Raw genomic sequence first — 24,559 nt, 5'->3', positions numbered from 1 at the left:
TAGTCCACGGGGAAACCGAAATGTTGCCACACCGCAGATTTGAAAGAAGCCGGTGCTTCCTCAAATTTCGGTCTGTCGACTCCTCCGCTCGCCATAACTTTTTTTGTTTTCTTTCTTGTTTCACTTTCACCTCGCCCGTAAGCGAGAGAGGGCGTTACTCGGCTCCTATTACACAGGTGCTTGACAGCGATTGGACATTTACTCGTGGGGCGGGAATTTCACCACAGCTGCGCGTCACGGCACACACAGGCACAGAGTTTGACCAATTCATTCCACAAGCACTCGGAATAAATTACTGTAATTGCAAAACCAAAAAGGCGCGGTTCATAAAGGCGTATTGAACCGAACAGGGCGAACCGTTCGGTTCGGTTTTGAACCGCGAACCGTTGCACTGCTAGTAAATAACTGTGACTTGACTTGATGCAATCTAACCTTTCTGTGGACTCATGACATGAGAGTTCCAGCAGTTCAGCTGATGTGTAGCCAATATCTCTCAGATAGCTGTCTTGCAACTCAGCAACGTCCTTCCTGGTCTGGTGATGGATTTGAATAGCTTCTCCAAAAGGATCTGATGAAGAAAAAAAAAGACCAAGACATACATTCCCTATACATAACTGACTTATCCCTGTTTTTTTTTTTGTCATATAAAGAAATGTTTGTTTTGTATTGTGTTAACCAGTGTTGGGCACATTACTTTAAAAAAGTAATTAGTTGTAGTTACTACTTCTTCCAAAAAGTAACAGAGTTAGTAACTGAATTACTCTATAGTAAAAGTAACTAATTACCAGGGAAAGTAACTATTTCCGTTACTTTAAAAAGAAGTTGTTGTATGTCAACGAATTTGAAATTTCCTGAGCAGTATTCGAGTCAGTTGAATAGAGAAGAACAGACAGGTAGTTGTGCTATAGAACCTTGTAATATTTTTTGCACCTCACCAGCAACAGATTTATCCTACACTTTAAGTGCAACAAAAATGAAAAGATTTGAATTGCCTACCATTGATGTCGACAAAAGCTTTGAATGAATGAGCCGGGACAAACAGCCTGGAGTCATAAGAAGTATGTCCGCTGTTAGGCTCGAGCGTTTACGTCACAGAATGGGGAATCACGTGAGATTTGACAACAACGCAGCCATATTGGAAGCAGGTCTGGCTCGCTGACATTAAACTTTAACTTGCCATTTCGATAAAGAGACAAACTCGTTACTGAGGGAAAGAAGAGATATGTGATCAAACTTAAGGATCTGAAAAATGTTGACCCTTACGAGCCAGCCGAAGACAAATGCAGTAAAGATGTCGACGGGGTTCCACAATTACGCGAAATGGATATTCTGCTGTATTTATTGATTGGTGTATGTTACTAAACTCATCAGCAATTCCGAAATTACAAATCGCTACAAAGCTACGAACAGTTTTGCTGCGGATGGGCGCAGGACCTGCACATTATGACAGTATTAAACGGCAACTCCATCGTTCTTGCAAAGGTAGGCAATGTGTGTTTACTATTTTCATTGCTATGAACCTGAACGCACCCCAAGTCCATCCATCCATCCATCCATCCATCCATTATCTTCCGCTTATTCCGGGGTCGGGTCGCGGGGGCAGCAGCTTTAGCAGGGAAGCCCAGACTTCCCTCTCCCCAGTCACTTCAGCCAGCTCCTCCGACGGGATTCCAAGGCGTTCCCAGGCCAGCCGAGCGACATAGTCTCTCCAGCGTGTCCTGGGTCGACCCCGGGGCCTCCCGCCAGTGGGACATGCCCGGAACACCTCTCCAGGGAGGCATCCAGGAGGCATCCGAACCAGATGCCTGAGCCACCTCAACTGGCTCCTCTCAACGCGGAGGAGTAGCGGCTCGACACCAAGCCCCTCCCGGATGACCGAGCTTCTCACCCGATCTCTAAGGGAGAGCCCGGACACCCTGCGGAGGAAACTCATTTCAGCCGCTTGTATCCGGGACCTTGTTCTTTCGGTCACGACCCACAGCTGGTGACCATAGGTGAGGGTAGGAACGTAGATCGACCGGTAAATCGAGAGCTTCGCCTTTTGGCTCAGCTCCTTCTTCACCACAACGGACCGGTACAGAGTCTGCATCACTGCAGACGCTGCACCGATCCGCCTATCAATCTCCCGCTCCCTCCTACCCTCACTCGTGAACAAGACCCCAAGATACTTGAACTCCTCCACTTGGGGCAGGATCTCATCCCCAACCCAGAGAGGGCATGCCACTCTTTTCCGGCTGAGGATTATGGTCTCGGATTTGGAGGTGCTGATCTTCATCCCAACCGCTTCACCCTCGGCTGCAAACCGCCCCAGTGAGAGTTGGAGGTCACGGCTTGATGAAGCCAACAACACCACATCATCTGCAAAAAGCAGAGATGCAATGCTGAGGCCACCAAACCGGACACCCTCAACGCTTCGGCTGCGCCAAGAAATTCTGTCCATAAAAATTATGAAGAGAATCGGTGACAAAGGGCAGCCTTGGCGGAGTCCAATCCTCACTGGGAACGATTTCAACTTACTGCCGGCAATGCAGACCAGACTCTGACACCGGTCGTACAGGGACCGAACAGCCCTTACCAACGGGCTCGGTACCCCGTACTCCCAAAGCACCCTCCACAGGACTTCACTAGGCACACGGTCGAACGCCTTCTCCAAATCCACAAAACACATGTAGACTGGTTGGGCGAACTCCCATGCACCCTGGAGGACCTCGCCGAGGGTGTAGAGCTGGTCCACTGTTCCACGGCCGGGACGAAAACCATACTGCTCCTCCTGAATCCGAGATTCGACTTCCCGACGGACCCTCCCCTCCAGCACCCCTGAATAGACTTTACCGGGGAGGCTGAGGAGTGTGATCCCTATATAATGGAACACACCCTCCGGTCCCCCTTTTTAAAAAGGGGGACCACCACCCCGGTCTGCCAATCCAGAGGCACTGTCTCCGATGTCCACGCGATGTTGTAGAGGCGTGTCAGCCATGACAGCCCTACAACATCCAGACCCTTCAGGAACTCCGGGCGGATCTCTTCTACCCCCGGGGCCTTGCCACCGAGGAGCTTACCAACCGCCTCAGTGACTTCAACCCCAGAGATTGAAGAGCACACCTCAGAGTCCCAAGACTCTGCTTCCTCAAAGGAAGGCGTGTCGGTGGAATTGAGGAGGGCTTTGAAGTATTCTCCCCACCGACTCACGACGTCACGAGTCGAGGTTAGCAGTACACCATCTTCACTATACACAGTGTTAATGGTGCACTGCTTTGCTCTCCTCAGACGCCGGATGGTAGACCAGAATTTCCTCAAAGCCGTCCGGAAGTCGTTTTCCATGGCTTCGCCGAACTCCTCCCATGTCCGAGTTTTTGCCTCGGCGACCGCCGAAGCTGCAGTCCGCTTGGCCAGCCGGTACCTGACAGCTGCCTCCGGAGTCCCACAGGCCAAAAAGGCCCGATAGGCCTCCTTCAGCTTGACAGCATCCCTTACCGCTGGTGCCCACCAGCGGGTTCGGGGATTGCCGCCACGACAGGCACCAATCACCTTACGGCCGCAGCTCCGATCGGCCGCCTCAACAATGGAGGTGCGGAACATGGTCCACTCGGACTCAATGTCCCTCACCTCCCCCGGGACAAGGGAGAAGTTCTGCCGGAGGTGGGTGTTGAAGCCCTTTCTGACAGGGGATTCTGCCAAACATTCCCAGCAGACCCTCACAATACGTTTGGGCCTGCCAGGTCTGATCAGCATCTTCCCCCACCATCGGAGCCAACACACCACCAGGTGGTGATCAGTTGACAGCTCCGCCCGAGTGTCCAAAACATGCGGCCGCAAGTCCGATGACACAATCAGTCGATCATTGAACTGCGGCCTAGGGTGTCCTGTTGCCAAGTGCACATATGGACACCCTTATGTTTGAACATGGTGTTCGTTATGGACAATCCGTGACGAGCACAGAAGTCCAATAACAGAACACCGCTCGGGTTCTAATCGGGGGGGCCGTTCCTCCCAATCACGCCCCTCTAGGTCTCACTGTCATTGCCCACATGAGTCCCCCAGCAGAACGAGGGAGTCCCCAGAGGGGGCACTCACCAGCACACCCTCCAAGGACTCCAAAAAGGGTGGGTACTCTGAACTGCTGTTTGGTGCATAAGCACAAACAACAGTCAGGACCCGTCCCCCCATCCCGAAGGCTGAGGGAGGCTACCCTCTCGTCTACTGGGGTAAACCCCAGCCTACAGGCACCAAGCCTGGGGGCAATAAGTATACCCACACCTGCTCGGCACCTATCACCGTGCGCAACTCCAGAGTGGCAGAGGGTCGAACCCCTCTCGAGAGGACTGGTATCAGAACCCAAACTGTGTGTGGAGGAGAGTCCAACTATATCTAGTTGGAACTTCTCTGCCTCACACACCAGCTCGGGCTCCTTCCCTGACAGAGAGGTGACATTCCATGTCCCAAGAGTTAGCTTCTGTAGTCGGGGGTCGGACCGCCAAGGCCCCCGCCTTTGGCTGCCGCCCAAATTGCTACGCACCTGACCCCTTTGGCCCTTCCCACAGGTGGTGAGCCCATGGGAAGGCGGACCCACGTTGCCTTTTCTGGCTGTGCCCGGCCGGACCCCATGGGAAAAGGCCCGGCCACCAGACGCTCGCCTTCGAGCCCCTCCCCCAGGCCTGGCTCCAGAGGGTGGCCCCGGTAACCCGCTTTCCGGGCAAGGGAAACTTGGATCCTGTAATTTTTTCCATCATAAGGGGTCTTGTGAGCCATTCTTTGTCTAGCCCCTCACCTAGGACCTGCTTAAAGCCCCCAGACAACATAGCTCCTAGGATCATTGGGACACGCAAACCCCTCCACCACGATAAGGTGATGACTCAAGGAGGAGGCACCCCAAGTCTTGGATGACAAACAGAGCAGAGTAGACTCGCTACGGCTGGTAGTTTCTTCAATTTATTCAGAGTAAGTAACGCACCGCTTTTGACCGTCGATAACGGCATTGTAACGGCGGAAAAAAATAATTAGTTAGATTACCCCGTTACTGAAAAAATGACGCTGTTATGTAACAGCGTTATTTATAACAGCTTTATTCCCATCACTGGTGTTTAGGGGTGTAACGGTACACAAAAATCTCGGTTCGGTACGTACCTCGGTTTTGAGGTCACGGTTCGGTTCATTTTCGGTACAGTAAGAAAACAAAATGCAAAATGTAAATGTGCTAGTTGTTTATTACACATTTTTGTGCTTTCAACAGTAGGAACATTAGCTTATTCAAAGCTATAATTCTGCTCAAAAATAGAAAATACAATATTCTGAAATGTAGATATTTTGAAAAACAAAATAAAAAATAGCTTTGGCTAAGACTTTCTTTAAAAAATATCTGATGTGCAAAATTAACAGTTGCAACACTGAACAGTTTCTAGTTTCTCATATTAACTTTATGACCACAGCCTCAAAAAGTAAGGGTTATTTGTGCTGTCAAACGATCAACATTTTTAATTGAGTTAATCACAATTTAAAAATTAATTGCAATTAATCGCAATTCAAACCATCTCTAAAATATGCCATATTTTTCTGTAAATTATTTTATGAATGGAAAGATAAGACACAAGACGGATATATACATTCAACATACTGTACATAAGTGATGTATTTGTTGATTATAACAATGAATCCACAAGATGGCATTAACATTCTTACTGTTGAAGACATTTTTTTCTCTGCAAAAACACACAACAGAGCCTTAGAACAGTAACTGAAACAGTATTATTTATAATGTGTGCAAAGTGTGTGTAGTGTACACATAAATGTGGCCCTCTTCCCTACTCATCCTCTAGCCAATCGCTGAGGCAAACCAACTTATTTACATTTTCTGAGAATTGTTCCATCTTAATTCTTTTTTAATTTGAATTCCCCACCCAGAGGGCCAACCTGCTTCCATGCTTACATTTAACCATTACCCACGCTGCTCACTGCACTTCTGAGTGGTGCGACGGCCCTGGCCGTTTAATTGTTATCTTTTTTGAGACTGTCAGTCATCTGAATGCCGCGTCCGCCAGCTGGCTGCCTCCCCACCCAACGTGGCGTACTCTGATTGACGCCGGACGGGCAGACGACATCACCGCCGCTGATGGGCCACCCGAACTAGCCGCTGTCTGACATGTGTCCATTATGCAGCGCTTTGTTTACATTTGCAGCAATAACGACACTTGCTTTACGGCAGCTAATCCGATACACGGTAGTACTATTAGGCCGTTGTTTGAGCTTGCATACCCATGTGTGTGTTGTATTGTGCCTGAGTCTTGTTAACCAAATAAAGGCAGCGTTAATAAAAGTCATCTGACCGCTCGTCATTTTACAGTCAACACTCTGAGAGTTCGCAACTTCGCATTTGACAGCATACGTGCCGCGTACCTCCTCGACAGCTGTTTGCTCTCCATTCATTCACCTGTGCATTTGATTGCTATTTTGTTACACTCCCGCTCTTTCAGTGAGGTATTTTGTGTTCATTCGTTATTGGATCGTTTTGTTCACCACTGTAAATAAGAGCACCGCAGCAGTAGAGGTAAACTGCCGTTTTCGTTCAACCCATTTTGTTTAGTGTAGAAGCCAGGGTAGTGGCTGTTGTGTTTTTTTTACGATCAAGGTTTACTTAGCGGGTGGGGCTTAAGTGTAGTTTCATTTTGTTTGTTGTTTTGGCCTGTGCTTACGCTGAAGCCAGCTTCTACCGGATTTTGGATATTTTGTTATTGCGAGTTCGACTTGTGTGAATAAATTTGTGTCCACTTGCAACTTGTGTGCGTGGCTCGTTTTATGTTACGCCCTCAGCGAGCCGTCCGTGGGACGTAACAGTGGGATTATGGGATGCATGAGCGGGCATTCCGCGCTTGCGTTAAATGAGTCAGATATTTTAACGTGATTAATTCAAAAAATTAATTACCGCCCGCTAACGCGCTAAATTTGACAGCACTTTACATTACGTCAGAAACTCGTTCGGTACGCCTCCGTTCCGAACCGAGGACCACGTACCGAAACGGTTCAAAACAAATACATGTACCGTTACACCCTTACTGGTGTTAACTGACTTGTACTTGGAAGTAGTTATATTTCCTCCCACCTTGACCATGGCTTCAAGTTGTTTGGCACCAATCTCTTAAGAACCCACATCAGTAAAAGAAATAACATGAATCTCACCAAAGCAATAATAAAACGAAATGTGTATTTGGAAATGTGTGGTTTCTTTTGTTGCCGACGCCGACCAAAAATGACGTCATGTGCGGGTTATAAAATCCTGCCCCCCGCCATCCTCGCACAGAGAACGCCGAGTCGTCAACACAGGACAAGTCTGAAAGTGTATTCCCGCGATATTTTCCCATGTCTGAAAGCCATGACACGGGTAAATCCCACGTCACCTTACATGGGAATTTACAGGGATATAAGTCTGAAAGAGGCTATTTTTTTTTATCATTGAAAAATGTGGATTTAGAGATGTGGGTTTTGTCTCATTTTGTTGTGGCTGCAGGACCCCAAAAGACAGGTGGCTGATAGCTATATATACTAACCGGCCTGACAAAAATTCACCACCAAAATATACACTCTACTATTTAGTTGGACAGCCTTTTGCTTTAATGACGGAACGCCTTCGCTGTAGCATTGTTCCGCTAAGTGCTTGTAGCAATGTCACAATATTTATTTCCATCCAGTGATGAATTCAGTTTTCACCAAGATCTTGCATTGATGACGGTAGAGGCAGACTGCTGCACAGAGCCTTCTTCAGCACTTCCCAAAGATTTTCAATGAGGTTAGAGCTTGGACTCTGGAGCAAAGGGAGACGGTCAGGTGGTTGAATGAGTGCAGATTTACTTTCCTGTTCCAGAGTGATAGGCGCATCAGGCTAAGTAGAGAGGCAGATGAAGTGATGCACCCATCATGACTGGTGCCTACTGTAACGCCTGTGGGGGAAGTGGAGCTTGTGCAGTTGGTCAGGTCTCAGTTCAGTAACGGTAGAATGAGGTCAGGTGACAACCTGAATATACTGAATGACTAGTTTATGCCATCAATGGATCCCCCCTCCCCGATGGCACTTAAAAGTGCTATGAAATTGTAGAGCGAGTGACTTTAAAATGATAGGACACCAAATTAGACCCTAATTAGTCTATCTCAGCTCCCTTTGCCACACCCACTAAAAAAATCTCCAAACAGATGATGATTTCACACCAGGAATGAGACGCATATTTTTGCAGTCAGCTAGCATGCTATCCACAGGCTTTTCTGACCTCTTGTTGCCGTGTGACCATTCTGTCATTCAATGAACATGCTAGAACAACACAATAAAGCTAGACGTAACCAACAAGAATTGATGTTTCATTGTCAGATCATTTTGCCATCATCAGATCACTTTGTCTGAAAAAGTGGGCATTCCATGATGCATTGCTTTGGAACTTGCAACTACAGAATGAAATGGTAAAAAAATAAAACAGCCAGATTTGAGTGCCAAATTCCTAAAATTACATTAGTACATTAGTAATTTTTCAACAGGAGGGCATTTTTAGAAAAAAAAAAAATTAAACAGCAAAACCCTAACTGGAGGTGAGAGAGCACACGGGAGCATAATTAATTGAACTTAATTAATTGAATTTAATTAAGTGATTTTCTTTTTCATATATTTACCCTTTTAAACTTTTTTTTTCAAAGTTTCTTTGCTTGGATCGATTATTTGATATCTAAAATATTGGGCAAAATGCGATAGTAACGAAAAAAATACAATTAAGTGATAGTTATGAGGTAGACATCCGTGACTTTTTTACAGACGCCAATTTTTTCATTTTGACATTTGTTTAAAAGTTTAAAATATGCGAGTGAATAATTGTTTATTTTTATTTTTTTAACTAAAATATTAGACATCAATTAATGAATCTAAGCTAAAAATGACAGACATTTCAAATAATAAATACGATTACTCACCTTTTTATAGCTAGGTTGAAACAAAAGCGGTTGCACGACATTCGTAAACGGGGGTTTCCAGGGTGAAACTGACACATTAAAAATAGTTCAGGAACTTCATGCGCCATGAATCTGCTATGGCAGCATATAGACCCTACCCACCGACGTCACAAAACCACGTGCTCGCTGTATGGTTCCGCCCACTTGTCCGTCATTTTGTCTCTGTATTAGCATTGGTTTCAATTGATCGAGGAATTCAAAATGCATTTCATGGAAGACCCGGTGCTTTCTGATGCCGTAAACTCACTGGATGTGTTGCATAAAAGGCGTTATGTGGAAAAGCTTCGTTCTATACAGTCGCCAGATCCATATTTGATGCCTAAATCGATGATTTTTGACCGGCTGCCTTCGCCGTCTCTGCCTGACCCTGATATTTACAACTATCTTGTCCACACAAAATCAGCCTATTCTCACGAAAGTTTGAAAAACTTTAAGAGCTTGAAGGCTTATAAATGCTACGTTGCTGGTTGGGTGAAACAGGTCCTCGTACACGAAAATTCGGCAGGAATCTTGTGCTCGGAAGGTGAGTTACGAAATTTTCAATTCAAAATCTTTTGTTATTGCTAACATCCACTGTCAAGTCTAATGTATTTCATGTCGTTTGTCAATGGAGTTAAGGCTTTTAATGTTTATATGGTTTAGCGATAGCACTCTCACTACATACATACGTGTATGTTGTCGGCGATTAGCCTAGCAATGATCTTAATTGTGGTTGTCAGCCCAAAACCCTCTAAATATATATTAAATGCATCTTACCAGATATAAAATGACTCCTACATAATCTGTGGTAATCGTTTGGAGCCCAGTTTTCTCGTCGAATTGCAGCAGCCCATCTCGCTCTCTCCTCTCCGGGTCTCTCGGAATCCGGTAGAACTTCAAGTCTTTCCGTCTATCTTCTCTGTTATTGCAACCGACCGCCACACACGCCTTCACCATTTTGATTATTAATGTTAACGAGCAGAAAAACACGCCGTAAATAGGAGGAATGTACGTAGCCGTAACAGGTTAACACTATGTTTTGACGGACAGTTGGGCGGTACCATTCAGGAGAGTGGAGTTGTGACGTCACGTGGGTAGGGTCTATAGACATATTGTTCTATCAAACATAAGTTCTTTTGGCTTAAAATACAGCATTATATATTAAAGAGGAGCACAAGAGCAGAAATTGCTTTTTCATTCTTGTCTGTGTTTTCCGCCATAGAGAAATAATAATTTGTTAACAAATGTAATTTCGCCAGTGGCTCTTGACACACACATTGCTATTCCTGTCGACTCTATAGATATAGTACTAACTGGATAGGATGTCGTCATTGAAATCCATTGGAGCTAGCACGTAGCATTCATTTGTTTCCTGGAATAATAAGCCCACACGATAGCGAACATGACTGAAAAACAAATGTCTTTGGACAGCTTATTTTTTTAAGGGAAAAAGGACACCCGCTGAGTGAGAAGACGAGCTTACGACCAAGTCCATCCTGCATAATATGTGGCTAAAAGCTCGCAAACAAGGCAACAAAAGCGAATGCACTGAGAGCATCACACCTTCTGGCGAACCCTATTCTAAAGCCAAGAAACCTTTCACGACTGGAGAAGAACTCATTAGGCCTGCGACCAAGGATATTTGCCACCATGTTTTAGGAGGCCACTGTTAAAAACAAAGGTTGTTCAGCGTATTGTGAGTTACACTTTCCCAGCATTTACTGTTCGTTTTAAGCCCCGTCGTGTTGTTTGATATTTACTGTAATTTTCTGCCACACATTGCCGGCCCGTGAAAAAAGGCCCACTTCACCCCGGTCCAAAAAGGTTGGTGGCCACTGCATCATTCCATGACTAACCAATATTGATCCATGTGTACGCCTCATCGGATTATAAGGCACACTGTCGTATTTGAGAAAATTGAAGGCTTTTAGGTGTGCGGAAAATACGCTAATTAGAAATCAATAATGAGCAGTGATATTCAAATAATTTGCCGAAAGAAGTAACGCTCACCAACAGGGAATGTGTGCATCCAACGACGACGGTTTGACGTGAGTTTCATTGGGATCCTGGTTGGTGTGAAGGGATTTATAAGCGCTCTCTGGGGAGTATAACCACCCGGCTGCAGGTACAGGCTGGACTCTGCGCTGCCCACCGTGAAGCGAGCAGGGGCACTTGAGTCTCGTTGAGAGTCCGTCGTCTTCTCAATTGACTCTTGATGAAATAATAACAATTAATGAGAAGGAAACGTTCTCTCTGTGTCATATGCTACCCACCTCTGGCACAGGTGCATCCTAGTGAACTACTGATTTCGTAAGCCATAGAGGGCATCCTGGGTATCAAAAACATGTTGGAGTTGGACACCGGGCCCAGACTATCATCAGACGCCAGGCTATGTTGTTCATCAGCACCAGCAAAGCACAAAGGAGGTGATGTGCCTATGCCAGTTGCGACATCAACTGAGCCACAGTTTTTCTTTCCCGTTCTTTCTTTAGCCCGACCCACCCTGAAGGACACAGTTACCTGTCTTCAAGTGATTAACGCAAATTGACGAATACAAAAGATGAGCACACCTGCAACCGGGGCTTCTCTGAATCAGTGAAGGAACAGGCAGTCGGAAAACCTGAGAGTCATAGGCATCGTAGTCCACTTGCATCGGCAGGCCATTGTCACACTCCTTTTGTATACACAAAGCTATAAACCAACAAGAGTTGAGTACAAAACAAATCAATAAGAAAAATTGGCTGTGTTTCACTTACTTTGATCGATGGCTCGCTTGAGTTTTTCAAAATAACGCTATAGGAAAAATATGGAGATATGACTTTGTTAGTTGTTTCTGTCTATTGCATGACACATTCAAAATGAATGTAAACATAACATTTCACCTTGTGACCAGCGAGCTTGAGTCGGGGAATAAAGGTATTACATGAATTCTGACTTTTAGAGGTGTAGAAGCTAAAGAGCCATAAAACATACATAATTATTTCAGTCAAATTAGATTTTTTTTACACCATTTGAATTGCATTATTTAAAAACTATAAAATATGGTCTTGCCTGTGGTTGATCCAGTGAGGCAGATGATAGTCATTCCCCACGCACAAGTCAGGTGGCGATTTATAATGCAACTATGGAGTAAATATGGAAATGATCATGAAAAAATGTAGTTGATTCAATGCATCGTCACTTCAGATTTTACCTTAAAGAGCGGTACTGCATGTAATGGCTGCTCTCCCATACACACCAAGTCAACACCAATACCTGTAATTACAACAAATGACATATAATGTATACACAACCACTCAAAAGTTTAGGATCACTTTGAAAATGTCCTCTTTACCATAGACACACATTAAATTTCTCTCAACAAGAACTATCGGTAACGCTTTAGATTGAGGTCCTACTAAAAAGCATTAATAAGAGTTAATAAGACATAATAAGCGTTAATAAGTCCTTTATATGATGCTTATATGTTTATAAGTCTACATAATGGTTCATAATGGCCTTATTATCAGGCAATAAGACATCATAAAAATTGAGTTTATAGGTCATAGCGCCCTAAAATATTAACCTATACAGCAATGTTCCCTCTAAGCCACTGTTTTTCAACTGGTGGGCCGCGGCACACCAGTGTGCCTTGAGAGATCGTCAGGTGTGCCGCGAGAAATTATCTAATGTCGCATTTATATATATATTATGAATGAATGAATGAATGAATTCATTGTCATTGTCATCATCATCAGAATCATTGACAGTTAGAGTGTGGGATAGTTTTGCCAGAAAGGAGAAACATTGACACAGACTATGGAATAATTTGCCCGAAAAAGACGATGACAGACAAAGGAAGACGGGAAAAAAGCAAACGCTTACCGATACCCGTCCCCCAACAGCCCGGGACGCACAGTCTAGCATGTTTGTGTTAAATAGTCCTTTTTTTTTTTTTTTTAAACTCGTATCTTTCAAAAAGTCATTGATTGCCATGGAATTTCGCAATATTGTCAATTTGAGATTATGTGTATATTGCAATGTCCATAAATGTGTGTGGGCCCTTGAAGGGGGCATCAGACTGAACAGTGGTGACGTAGCAGGAAGCAAGCAAAGAGAGAGGGAGAACGGCGTGTGAACAAAGTTAGCGGTCACATGTTGCGGATGCCGCTGTTATTTTGTATATCATTTTCCACTGTTGCCACAATAAAGTGGGAAATTCATCACCGATTCCTCTCCTTTCTATATCCCCATTCATGGTTATTTTTTTTTTTACGTCAACGGGCGGAGTTGCATTAGGACAGAAGGAAGGAGTAGGTAGAAAGTTCTCGGTCGTGTGTAGATGAGCGAAGTATTGCATGTGTCTCGTTAAAAAAAACTGCTCGAATTTTTAGCCATCAACGACCTTGATGTCAGCGACAATGCACGTCCCTAGCACGTCTACTGCACATCATTTGGTTAGACTCGTCATTTGTTGATATACTCGAAAGTGTCCTTTCTATTTTAATCCAAATGTGACGACCGTCAATCCTCCCCCTGTGTTTTATTCCAACACATTGTTGAGAACAGCAAGGGCCTAATGGCTAAAAATCCAAGCAGTTCTTGAACACGACACGAGCATCGATCCATTCCAACAGCGCCATGGTACCAAGCAAGCTTAAACCTCATCTCCAAACAAAACACCCGTCGCTTCAAAACAACTCGATGGACTATTTTGTTCGCCTTCGTGAAAACACAGAGAAACAGGCAACTTTTTTGATAAAAACTACGAAGGTAAATGAGAAAGCCCACAAAGCCAGTTACCTTGTTGCTAAATCCAAAAATTTCCACACCCTGACAGACATTAATTAATACTACCTGCCTGCAAAGCCATTGTCTGCGAGATGCTCGGCCCTGATGTGGTTAAAGACATTGCTCAAGTCCCAGTCTGATAATTCTGAGCTTTTTCAAGCCTAACTGCTATAAAAAAATTAAAAAAAAAAAAAGAATAAAAACATAGGAAGACTGAGAGCTGTTGAAGAATAAGGATATCGACTTTGTGTTCATCTAAACAGGCTCAAGTTTCACACTGAGTAAGTATACATACTGAGAAATGATTTTATAATTATACTATACAGAAAATAATTTTGGAAAATGTTTGGTTTGTGGTGTGCCGCGAGATTTTTTCCAATGTAAAAACATGCCGTGAGTCAAAAAAAGGTTGAAAAACACTGCTCTAAGCAAAGCACATGCGGAATTGCGCACTGCTTGAACATACTGTACTCTGCGCACAAGAAAATCTATGCTGCGCACAAAATTCAACATAAACGTATTGTAGCGTCACTACTACTGTCAGCGCCGCAGTATTGGTATGTCGATACAGCAATGCGAGGTGACTCGGACAACTGTCGGCACCACTGTAATGTGTCAGCGTGACACTACTTTTGGCGCTTTCGATATGGCAACGCGACGCTTCCATTGGTGGTGAAACGAGAGCTAACCCTGTGCTAATTTACTGAAGCAACATTCCGCTGCCAATCTTTGCAAGCGCTATAGACCCTACCCACCGACGTCACAAAATCACGTGCTCGCTGTACGGTTCCGCCCCCTTGTCCGTCATTTTGTGTCTGTATTATCAATGGTCTCAATTGATCGAGCAATTTATAATGCATTTCATGGAAGACCCGGTGCTTTCGGATGCCGTAAACTCACTTGATGCGTTGCATAAAAGGCGTTATGTGGAAAAGCTTCAGTTTATCCATTCGCCAGATCCATATTTGATGCCTAAATCGATGTTTTTCGACCCGCTGTCTCCGCCGTATTTGCCTGACATCTGCTAGCTAGCCTGATATGTACAACTATCCACACAAAATCAGCCTATTCTCACGAAAGTTTGAAAAACTTTAAGAGCTTGGAGGCTTATAAATACTTCGTTGCTGGTTGGGTGAAACAGGTCCTCGTCCACGAAAATTCGGCAGGAATCTATCTTGTGCTTGGAAAGGTGAGTTACGAAATTTTCAATTCAAAATCTTTTGTTATTGCTAACATCCACTGTCAAGTCTAATGTATTTCATGTCGTTTGTCAATGGAGTTAGGGCTTTTAATGTTTATATGGTTTAGCGATAGCACTCTCACTACATACATACGTGTATGTTATCGGCGATTAGCCTAGCAATGATCTTAATTGTGGTTGTCAGCCCAAAACCCTCTAAATATATTTCAAATGCATCTTACCAGATATAAAATGACTCCTACATAATCTGTGGTAATCGTTTGGAGCCCAGTTTTCTCGTCGAATTGCAGCAGCCCATCTCGCTCTCTCCTCTCCGGGTCTCTCGGAATCTGGTAGAACTTCAAGTCTCTCCGTCTATCTTCTCTGTTGTTGCAACCGACCGCCACACACGCCTTCACCATTTTGATTATTAATGTTAACGAGCAGAAAAACACGTCGTAAATAGGAGGAATGTACGTAGCCGGAACAGGTAGACATGATGTCTTGACGGACAATTGGGCGGCACCAGTCAGGAGGAAGGAGTTGTGACGTCACGTGGGTAGGGTCTATAGTATTAATTAATATCTAATTTTAGAACTGATATAATCTAGTTAATTAAACCAACTGATCACCTTAGAAAATAAAAGGATCACCGAAAGAGCTTTGCCTCTTCCAGAGGGGCCGTTAGACGAGATAGAAACTCTGAATTTGCCGTCACTCATTTTGACCCAGCTTCAAGTTACAAGCATTGTAAAACACACGGAAGAGGAAATACACCATAATAAATTTGTAACAGGAAGTTATGGTGAATTACAAAATAAAATACGTTCGGGAGACAGAAATTAGGCTTTGGTTATTTACACTCCCTCCAAAATTATGCATACTAGTAACAACAAAAAATGAATAATTTTCAACAAAGAAATAACCACAATTCAGTAAGTGAAAGTTGTCAATATCAACGTACAGTACAACATGTCAAGTGTCAATATTTTGTGTGGCCACCACTATTATCCAGAACTGCCTTTACTCTCCTGGGCATGAAGTTGACCAGAGTTTCACATGTTGCCGCTGGAATGCTCTTCCACTCCTCCATGACGATGTTGCGCAGCTGCCGGATATTTGAGACTTTGCGCACCTCTACCTTCCGCTTGAGGATCCCCCTAAGATGTTCTATTGGGTTCAAGTCTGGAGACTTGCTTGGCCAGTCCATCACCTTTACCTTCAGCCTCTTCAGTAAAGCCTTGATTATCGTGGATGTGTGTTTGGGGTCATTGTCATGCTGGAACACTGCCCTGCGACCCAGTTTCTGGAGGGAGGGGATCATGCTCTGCTGCAGTATTTCACAGTACATGTTGGAGTTCATGTTTCCCTCAATGGAATGTAACTCTCCAACACCTGCAGCACTCATTCAGCCCCAGACCATGACATTCCCACCACCATGCTTGACTGTAGGCATGACACACTTATCTTTGTACTCCTCACCTGGTTGGTGCCACACATGCTTGAGACAATCGGAACCAAACAAATTAATCTTCGTCTCATCAGACCATAGGACATTGTTCCAGTAATCCGTGTGCTTTATTGACATGTCTTCAGCAAACTGTTTGCAGGCTTTCTTGTGTACCGTCTTCAGAAGAGGCTTCCTACTGGGGTGACAGCCATGCACACCAATTTGATGTAGAGTGCGGTATATGGTCTGAGCACTAACAGGCTGACCCCGGCTTACATCTTCAATCTCTGCAGCAATGCTGACAGCACTCCTGCGATGATCTTTCAAAGAAAGCATTAGGATGTGACACTCTGGACGTGCACTCAGCTTCTTTGGACGACCATCCTGAGGCCTGTTCTGAGTTGACCCTGTTCTTTTAAAACGCTGGATGATCTTAGATCCGGTGCTGCAGCTCAGTTTCAGGGTGTTGGCAATCTTCTTGTAGCCTTGGCCATCTTCATCTAGCACAACAATACATCTTTTAAGATCCTCAGAGAGTTCTTTGCAATGTGGTGCCATGTTGGAACTTTCAGTGACCAGTATGAGAGTATGAGAGCAGCGAGGACGCTGCTACCCCCGTCTCATCTGGCTAGATGGACCTCTTCTTGCTCCTTTACTCCACTGCATTTTTACGGACTGTAACTTCGCCTGCTAATTCCCTATTAGCAGTTCTGGGGTTCCTGTCTATCCGTCCTGGGAGTGGATCTCTCCTGACTGTGGTACTCCCCGAGGTTTCTCATTTTTCTCCCAATTGACTCTGGAGTTTTTCCTTGCCGGCATGGAGGGTCTTAAGGATAGGGGATACCCAGGACTTGAACTGTATCTATTTATCTTTGTTGCTTCATTTCTAATTGTGTATCATATTGCCTCTGTAAAGCCCTTTGAGACATCTGCTGTGATTGAGGGCTATACAAATAAAATTGAATTGAATTGAATTGAATGAGAGCTGCACTACAAATTTGAACACACCTGCTCACTATGCACACCTGGACCTAGCAACACGAATGAGTCACATGACATTTTGGAGGGAAAATGATAAGCAGTACTCAATTTGGACATTTAGGGATGTACGTATTTAATTAGGGGTGTACTCATTTTTGTTCCCAGGGGTTAAGATATTAATGGCTATATTTTTAGTTATTTTGAGGGGAAAATAAAAACTATTATATAAGCTGCCCACTGACTACTTTTCATTGTGTCAAAGTGTCATTTTGTCAGTGTTATCACATTAAAAGATACACTTAAATATCTGCAGAAATGCGAGGGGTGTACTCACTTTTGTGATACACTGTATGCCACAACTGGACCTTACCCAGTTCAAAACAGGATTCTTCTGATGGTTGAAGCAGGACTCTCACATATAACATAGTACACATCTCATGAACAACGAGATTTTTGTCTTTTTCTTTTTATGTTGGCCGAATCAATTATATTAAAAGTAAACTAATGAAAATTGCTGCAGTAGTTTCATTCTTTTAATAAGCCATGTAACTAGCTATGATCCAGTGTTTGAATGATTATTATATTATTCCGATTTTTATTTATAACTTATTTGTTTTTCTCTGTTTAATTGCCATTTGTAATCGTACCAGCATTAAGGATTTAGTGTAGATTTTTGGGCAGTGGAACGAATTAATGGAATTATAATGTGTTCCTATGGGAAAAATCCTGCTCGACATACGACCATTTCGACTTACAAACAAGGCCCTGGAATGAATTAACTTCGTATGTAGAGGTACCGCTGTATAAGAACAGGACCTACAGACCCAGCTACAGTTTTGGATCCGGTATGGTTGCACATGTTTCTTCACTGTTAGTTATTGGTGGCTGAATTGGTTTTAATTGAGGGATTTTGTGGATCTGGAAGGTTTCCTTCAATACTATGTTGAAAATTTCCACTCACTGGCACAAAAAACCCTACTGTATGTGTATTGCTTGAGTTTGAAAATACTAGCCTCACGATTAGAGGTGGGAATCTTTGGGCACCTAACGATTCGATTACGATTACGATTCAGAGGCTACGATTCGATTATAAATTGATTATTGATGACACCCCCCTTGCCCCGCTATTAGCTGCTTTTAATGTTTTGTACATTAGTTACAAAAACTGTTAAAAAAAAAAAAAGCCTCGCAGGCTTAAATAAACGACTATTTCAGTATCAAGTTAACGGTTAAAAACAATAAATAATATACTCAAATCCCCATTCTGTTTCAGCAGCTTTAAACTACATTCAATTAATTTAATGTTGTGAATCAACCGTTAAAGTTGTTAAAATTGCTCCCGTTATTCCATAATTTCCCTTTTGTCTACTTTCGACATGTGAAAGTTTTAAAACTATTTTAAAGATAGATTCAAGTCAATATTTTACAGATTTAGGAGTATTTTAGATAAAAAGTTAATTAGGTTTGCTTGGAAGTAGGCCTGTCGCGATAACAAATTTTAATGTGCGATAATTTATTTAATAAATTATTGCGATATGCGATATTATTGCACCCCCCCAATTAAAAAAAAAAAATACAAAAACACTGTGAGAATACAGTTTATATTAATAGATCATGTACACCCATTTAAACGCAATAAATGTTTACTCTTAAATTCAAAAATACTTTTTAGGAAATCACAACCAAAAACAATAGACCATGCCTCTTTTAAGTAAAAGACAACAATATTAATACTGCACAGAAACACAGAAGAAATAAAATGTGTTTTTTAAGAAAAATAAAATTCCACTCAATAATTTAACCATCTAGGCAAATGAAAACGTTTCCCCTCACAGCTTCTGCTCTGGCGTTCCATGTGTAATACAGTGGTACTTCTACATACGAAGTTAATTCGTTCCAGGAGCTTGTAAGTCGAAATGGTCGTATGTCGAAATGGTCGTATGTCGAGCAGGATTTTCCCATAAGATAATGACATAAGATAATAACATATAATTCCAATAATTCGTTCCACAGCCTAAAAACCCACACTACATCCTTAATAAATACTGCTGTTACTTTTGCAAATAGCAATTACAAAGAGCAAAACAAATAAAATAGGAATAAAAATCATAATAACAATAATACAATCATTGCAATAATAACAATAATACAGTACAGTACCTGTAATAATGTAACAAATCGGCTTCCAATGTGGCGGACTTTTTTTGCTGTACCTGAACGCACCGCGGGGCTGATGGTGAGCAGGAGAGCGCTATTTTACTTTCTGTTTTGTTTCTGTTTTGATCCTGGCGTCAACAGCAGTGGACACTCGGCGAGTTGATGGAATAATGATTTGAAACCTGACGAAGCTGGCGATTTCTTAGGCGATGTTACCACAATAAGAACTGTCACCTTAACTTATAAAGACTGGCGAACGGAGGGGGACCGCCAGCATTCTACGACCCAGTTCATGGATGCACACACCATGCTTATATTTTGCTATCATTCACATCATCATTTCAATGACCTTTTCTTTTTTTTCTCCACCTGCACTAAACTTAAACTGCACTAAAAACAAAACTCAGCATTTTGCGTAGTTGGTAACAAGGAAGCCGAAACAGCACGTCAGCCGCACGTGCGCACGCAGGTGCACGCGAGGCGATAAATCGCAGCGGAAAAATGATCGCCTTCATTTTTATTTATCGTGCGATAAATGGAATTATTGCATATTGCGACAGGCTTACTTGGAAGGTTCGCTACAACAGCCTTGCTTTAAGATGGCGGCCGTTTACTAACGCCAGCATCTACTATACATGTGCTGCTAACGCCACCGAGTCAATTTTGCATCTAGTCCTATATAAATATGGTATCTACCGTAACATTATGTGCACGTACTTTGTAGCAGCTGTCGGCAGCTGCCAGGTATGTTGTTGTTGTTTTTTTTATCTCGCGGCATGAGTTGAGCTAGAGCCGTGAGTTGAGCATTGGCATTACCTGAGGGGCCGGGTAATGACAAGCATGATGTTTAGCTACTCTCGCTCCGTTCCTCATTGCGTCCCGAAGACCGCGCGGCGCGCTGAGTGTGTTTTACTTCCGCTTTACTTGACATATTTGAATAATCGAAATTTGGATGTTTGTGAATCTTCCTCGAATCTTCTATGGCCGAATCGCGAATCATCTAAGAATCGGAAATTTCGCACACCTCTACTCAAGATGTACATAAGGAAATAGACCAGAACTATGACACTCGGATTAGGAGGGGCGGTCTGAAGCCACAGAAATCGGATGTCATATCAAGTTTGTTAACGAGAATCAGGTGTTTCTCCCCGTGAGTGGAACACCTGATATCAAGAGGCTAAGGCGTTAAAATGGTCTTTTGGACATCTGCGCAAGTTGATCCATTCGTCACATTTTTTCCTTCGAATTTTTGGTTTCGGGAAACATATGAAGGAAACATCCTTCATATGTCGTAATGCCTAGAGTCGTTTCTCCAAGTTCACTAGCAGCAGTGTTTGATTAGCATGTTCTTTTTTGAAAGATTACCGGAGACAACAAACAGAAATAACATGGATTGTATGCGAGGGTGTGTCAATAATATCCCACTTCCGCGTTACGAGGGCGACGTCACAGTCAAGAAATAGCATTCATGCGGTACGCTATTGGGACGTAACATGGTTGATTTCAGTATTAAAGCTAGACAGTTGCCATTTGAAAGGACATTAGTTTTGTGTCATCTCTATATTTTTTTCTCTACACTATAAAACGAGTTAGCATCCACAAGGACGGTTGCTTTCATAGTTATTGCCAGGGCTTGTAAACAAATGTGTATAGAAAAAATATATGTATTTTGAAGAGTGATTATGGGGTGATGTGATTACAAGAAAAAATTGACGGTAAATTGGTTGGTTTTGAGTGGTTTCCACTGTGTTTCCACTTACCATTATCAATCATCCGTTGCTTGGTCAGAATCATGAGCAGACGGTCAACTTCAAAAACTCCGACTCCTGGGGTGATGACCACTGACATCTGACCAGTCCGGTCAAAGTTACGATTGATATAATGTTTGTCAAACACTAGAAAGAAAAAAATCAAGATCAGCTTTTCTAAATGTGGAAACAATTGCTATTAACTTTACTGTTGTCTTCTTCAAAATTATAAGTGACAAACAAATGGGACTGTAGATACGTTTGAGTGAGTTTTGGAGCAGCAACCACCATGTAAACTTCTCTTTATCATGGATTATCTTCCACATACTTCAGATTAGCAGAAGACCTTTAACTGACACCTGGGTCAACACTAGGACGGATATGGATATTTCACAACGAACATCACACCTGACCACACAGCAGCATTTACAATCCCTGCTGCTGCAGAGAGAAGAGAGCAAAGAGCAAGCGCCAAGCCTCCCAGTTCACAGGAAGCAGTATTCTCAACATGAACACAAATAGTGGGCATTTCTACTCGCGTTACGCTTTTACTTGAAACAAATACAAGTCGTGTCACCTGAGTATCTGGCTCATCCCTAACATCCAGCATTGTTTCTTCTATAATTTGTTCTGATTTTTAACGGCTTCTGGAGAGTTGGTTGGCTTTTCGGGGGCTGTTCTCAGTCTAGAGTTCCGTCACTCCCCCCCGTGTGAAAAAAAATAGGCTTTGGGATTGGAAGCTGACAATAGAATGGTACCTAAATCCAGATGAGATAACGACTTCATGCTAATCCTGCGAGACTGGAAGATTCTCACAGTGTTGCAGCATGCTGATAGGCCCAGAGGTGGGTAGAGTAGCCAAATATTTCACTCAACTAAGAGTAGTGTTACTTCAAAATATTATTACTCTAGTAAAAATAGTCATCCAAAAAATGTACACGAGTACAAGTAAAAACGTATCTGGTAAAATGAATACTCAAGTGATGAGTAACATTGTGAGTAACTGATATTTTTCTAAACGATGGTGTTTTTTATTTTCTCAGCACAACATCATCTATCCATCCATCCATCATCTGCCACTTAATCCGGGGTCGGGTCACTGGAGCAGCAGCTTTAGCAGGGAAGCCCAGACTTTCCTCTCCCCAACCACTTCAACCAGCTCCTTCGGCAGGATGCCAAGGCGTTCCCAGGCCAGCCCAGAGACATTGTCTCTCCAGCGGGTCCTGGGCCGTCCCCGGGGCCACCCGTTGGTGGCACATGCCCAGAACACCTCTCCGGGGAGGCATCCGAACCAGATGCCCGAGCCACCTCAACTGGCTCCTTTCAACGCAGAGGAGGAGCGGCTCAACACAGAGTCCCTCCCAGATGACCGAGAGTCTCACCCTATCTCTAAGGGAGAGCCTGGACATCCTGTAGAGCAGGGGTGGGCAAACTATTCCACAAAGGGCCGCAGTGGGTGCGGGTTTTTGTTGCAACCCATTAAGAGGACACATTTTCACCAATCTGCTGTTTTACAAGTGCAATCAGTCGATTGCAGTCAGGTGCTTCTTATTTCTGCTGAAACCTCATTAGTTATACAATCTGTGCTGGGTCCGTTGGAACAAAAACCAGGACCCACTGCGGCCCTCGAGGACCGGTTTGCCCACCCCTGCCGTAGAGAAAACTCATTTCGGCCGCTTGTATCGGGATCTTGTCCTTTTGGTCACGACCCATAGGATCATTGGAACACTCAAATTCCTACACCACGATAAGGTGATGACTCACGGGTTCATTTATATGAACTGTTATTATAATACTGTACTATATTACATGACCACATTAGTTGAAAACACTGCACACATATCATGGAATTGCGACGAGATAAATCTACAGAAAATTAACACCACCCGTCCAAACAGCATGCGCACCCTCTAGTGGAGAAAACGTTTCTAACCATGAAATTAAAAGGATCATATCTTCGGTTTTCCGTCTATCGGTGCCAAATAAAACCAAGGAGAGAGCTTGAAATCTGCGCAGTCGAGTACTGTTGACTCTATGTCAAATACTCTAGTTTTTATGGCGCTTTACAGACCCCACATGATTAAACAGGCCGGCGTAATCATTGCCTTCTGACTGCCACCTTGTGTGTGGTCATGTGACCGTATTGTTACGTACGTTTGGTATTATCGAGTGATTATTGTTGCGACATCTCATTGCTGTTACTGCAGTGCTTCTCAATTATTTTGTTACGCCCCCCCAAGGAAGACATGTTTCACGCCCCCCCCAAACTCTGCCGCCACTGTAAATAGTATCATTTGTCTATAATATTACTATTATAAGTACGACTCTGCCTTACATTGTGTCCTTTTTTTTCTATTAGAGAAAATAGAAACTATCAACTCATAAAGTATAACTTTATTAACATTGTTTTGTTTATAACAGAAAAGTCTTAACGCGCATCAATTTTCCATTTGGCAATTTACCAGAGAATGACAGGTGCTTGGGTTCGTTTATCTTAGTTTAATGAACTATTTACAATATGTTTACAAACAGTGAATAAATTTGATTAACTAATTATTAGTTTAAATCTGTTCACCCAAAGTAACAAATATACCTGTTGAATGTCTAAATTACAGTTAACCAATAAACACACTTCAAATTTACAATACATAATCGCACAGTAGAAAATACCACAAAACGTTCAGTGGCTTCAAATCGTTTTTTTTTCCTTTAAGCGGGCCCACAGTCCCCCCCCCCCACACACACACACACACTGTCTGTCCCTCTGCCAATCTCGATCCTCCAATCAGCGGTTTATGTGCTTCGCTCAGTCCTCTCGCGAGAGAAAGTAACAGTTCTTCTCATTGTCTTTATGGCAACGTAACTTAAGCAATAGCATGCTCATATGCTTAAATCAGACATGTCCAAAGTCCGGCCCGGGGCCAAATGCGGCCCGTGGTCAAATTTCATCTGGCCCCCAGCTTCTGTCATAAAATCAATAACGTCTGGCCTGCACACAGACTTAATAAATTGGTCAGCAGTACTGCAACCAGCATATGAAGTAGCTTACACACGAAATGCTGCTCATTTACCCACTAAAAGGCAGCAGCACTTTAACCCTTTACTGCCAAATGTATCACATTTGATATCACATCTAACATTTCATGATTTTGAGACTAATTTAGAATTTTGACAATAAAAAAAATGATGGATGCAAGTCAACACATGCATTTGCAGGTTCCATGAGAAAAAAAACATGATTTATGATTGGTTATAGATATCAGAGCGCTTATTACACATATTTATTTTAACTTTCTCCTTTACAAATTTGGGAAA

At 43.2% G+C, this 24,559-nt stretch overlaps 1 protein-coding gene across 6 annotated transcripts in view; it reads right to left on the bottom strand.

The window, feature by feature from the left end:
- Positions 1-24,559, bottom strand: part of depdc5 (DEP domain containing 5, GATOR1 subcomplex subunit) — a 272,311-nt gene that overhangs the window by 190,374 nt on the left and 57,378 nt on the right. For all 6 annotated transcript variants that reach the window (XR_009061928.1, XM_057828504.1, XM_057828503.1 and 3 more), the window contains 9 exons: positions 21,257-21,391; positions 12,152-12,213; positions 12,010-12,080; positions 11,841-11,910; positions 11,715-11,751; positions 11,529-11,649; positions 11,232-11,461; positions 10,969-11,169; positions 433-568 (listed from right to left, as the gene is read on the bottom strand). Coding sequence is in view for 5 of the 6 variants with exons in the window: in XM_057828504.1 (XP_057684487.1) it covers positions 433-568; positions 10,969-11,169; positions 11,232-11,461; positions 11,529-11,649; positions 11,715-11,751; positions 11,841-11,910; positions 12,010-12,080; positions 12,152-12,213; positions 21,257-21,391 (1,063 nt within the window). In the remaining variant the exon portion in view is untranslated. The remainder of the gene's footprint in view (positions 1-432; positions 569-10,968; positions 11,170-11,231; positions 11,462-11,528; positions 11,650-11,714; positions 11,752-11,840; positions 11,911-12,009; positions 12,081-12,151; positions 12,214-21,256; positions 21,392-24,559) is intronic.

Source organism: Corythoichthys intestinalis, chromosome 22, assembly GCF_030265065.1.
Source record: "Corythoichthys intestinalis isolate RoL2023-P3 chromosome 22, ASM3026506v1, whole genome shotgun sequence".
Taxonomy (NCBI): domain Eukaryota; kingdom Metazoa; phylum Chordata; class Actinopteri; order Syngnathiformes; family Syngnathidae; genus Corythoichthys; species Corythoichthys intestinalis.
This window is presented reverse-complemented; position numbering and strand designations above follow the sequence as displayed.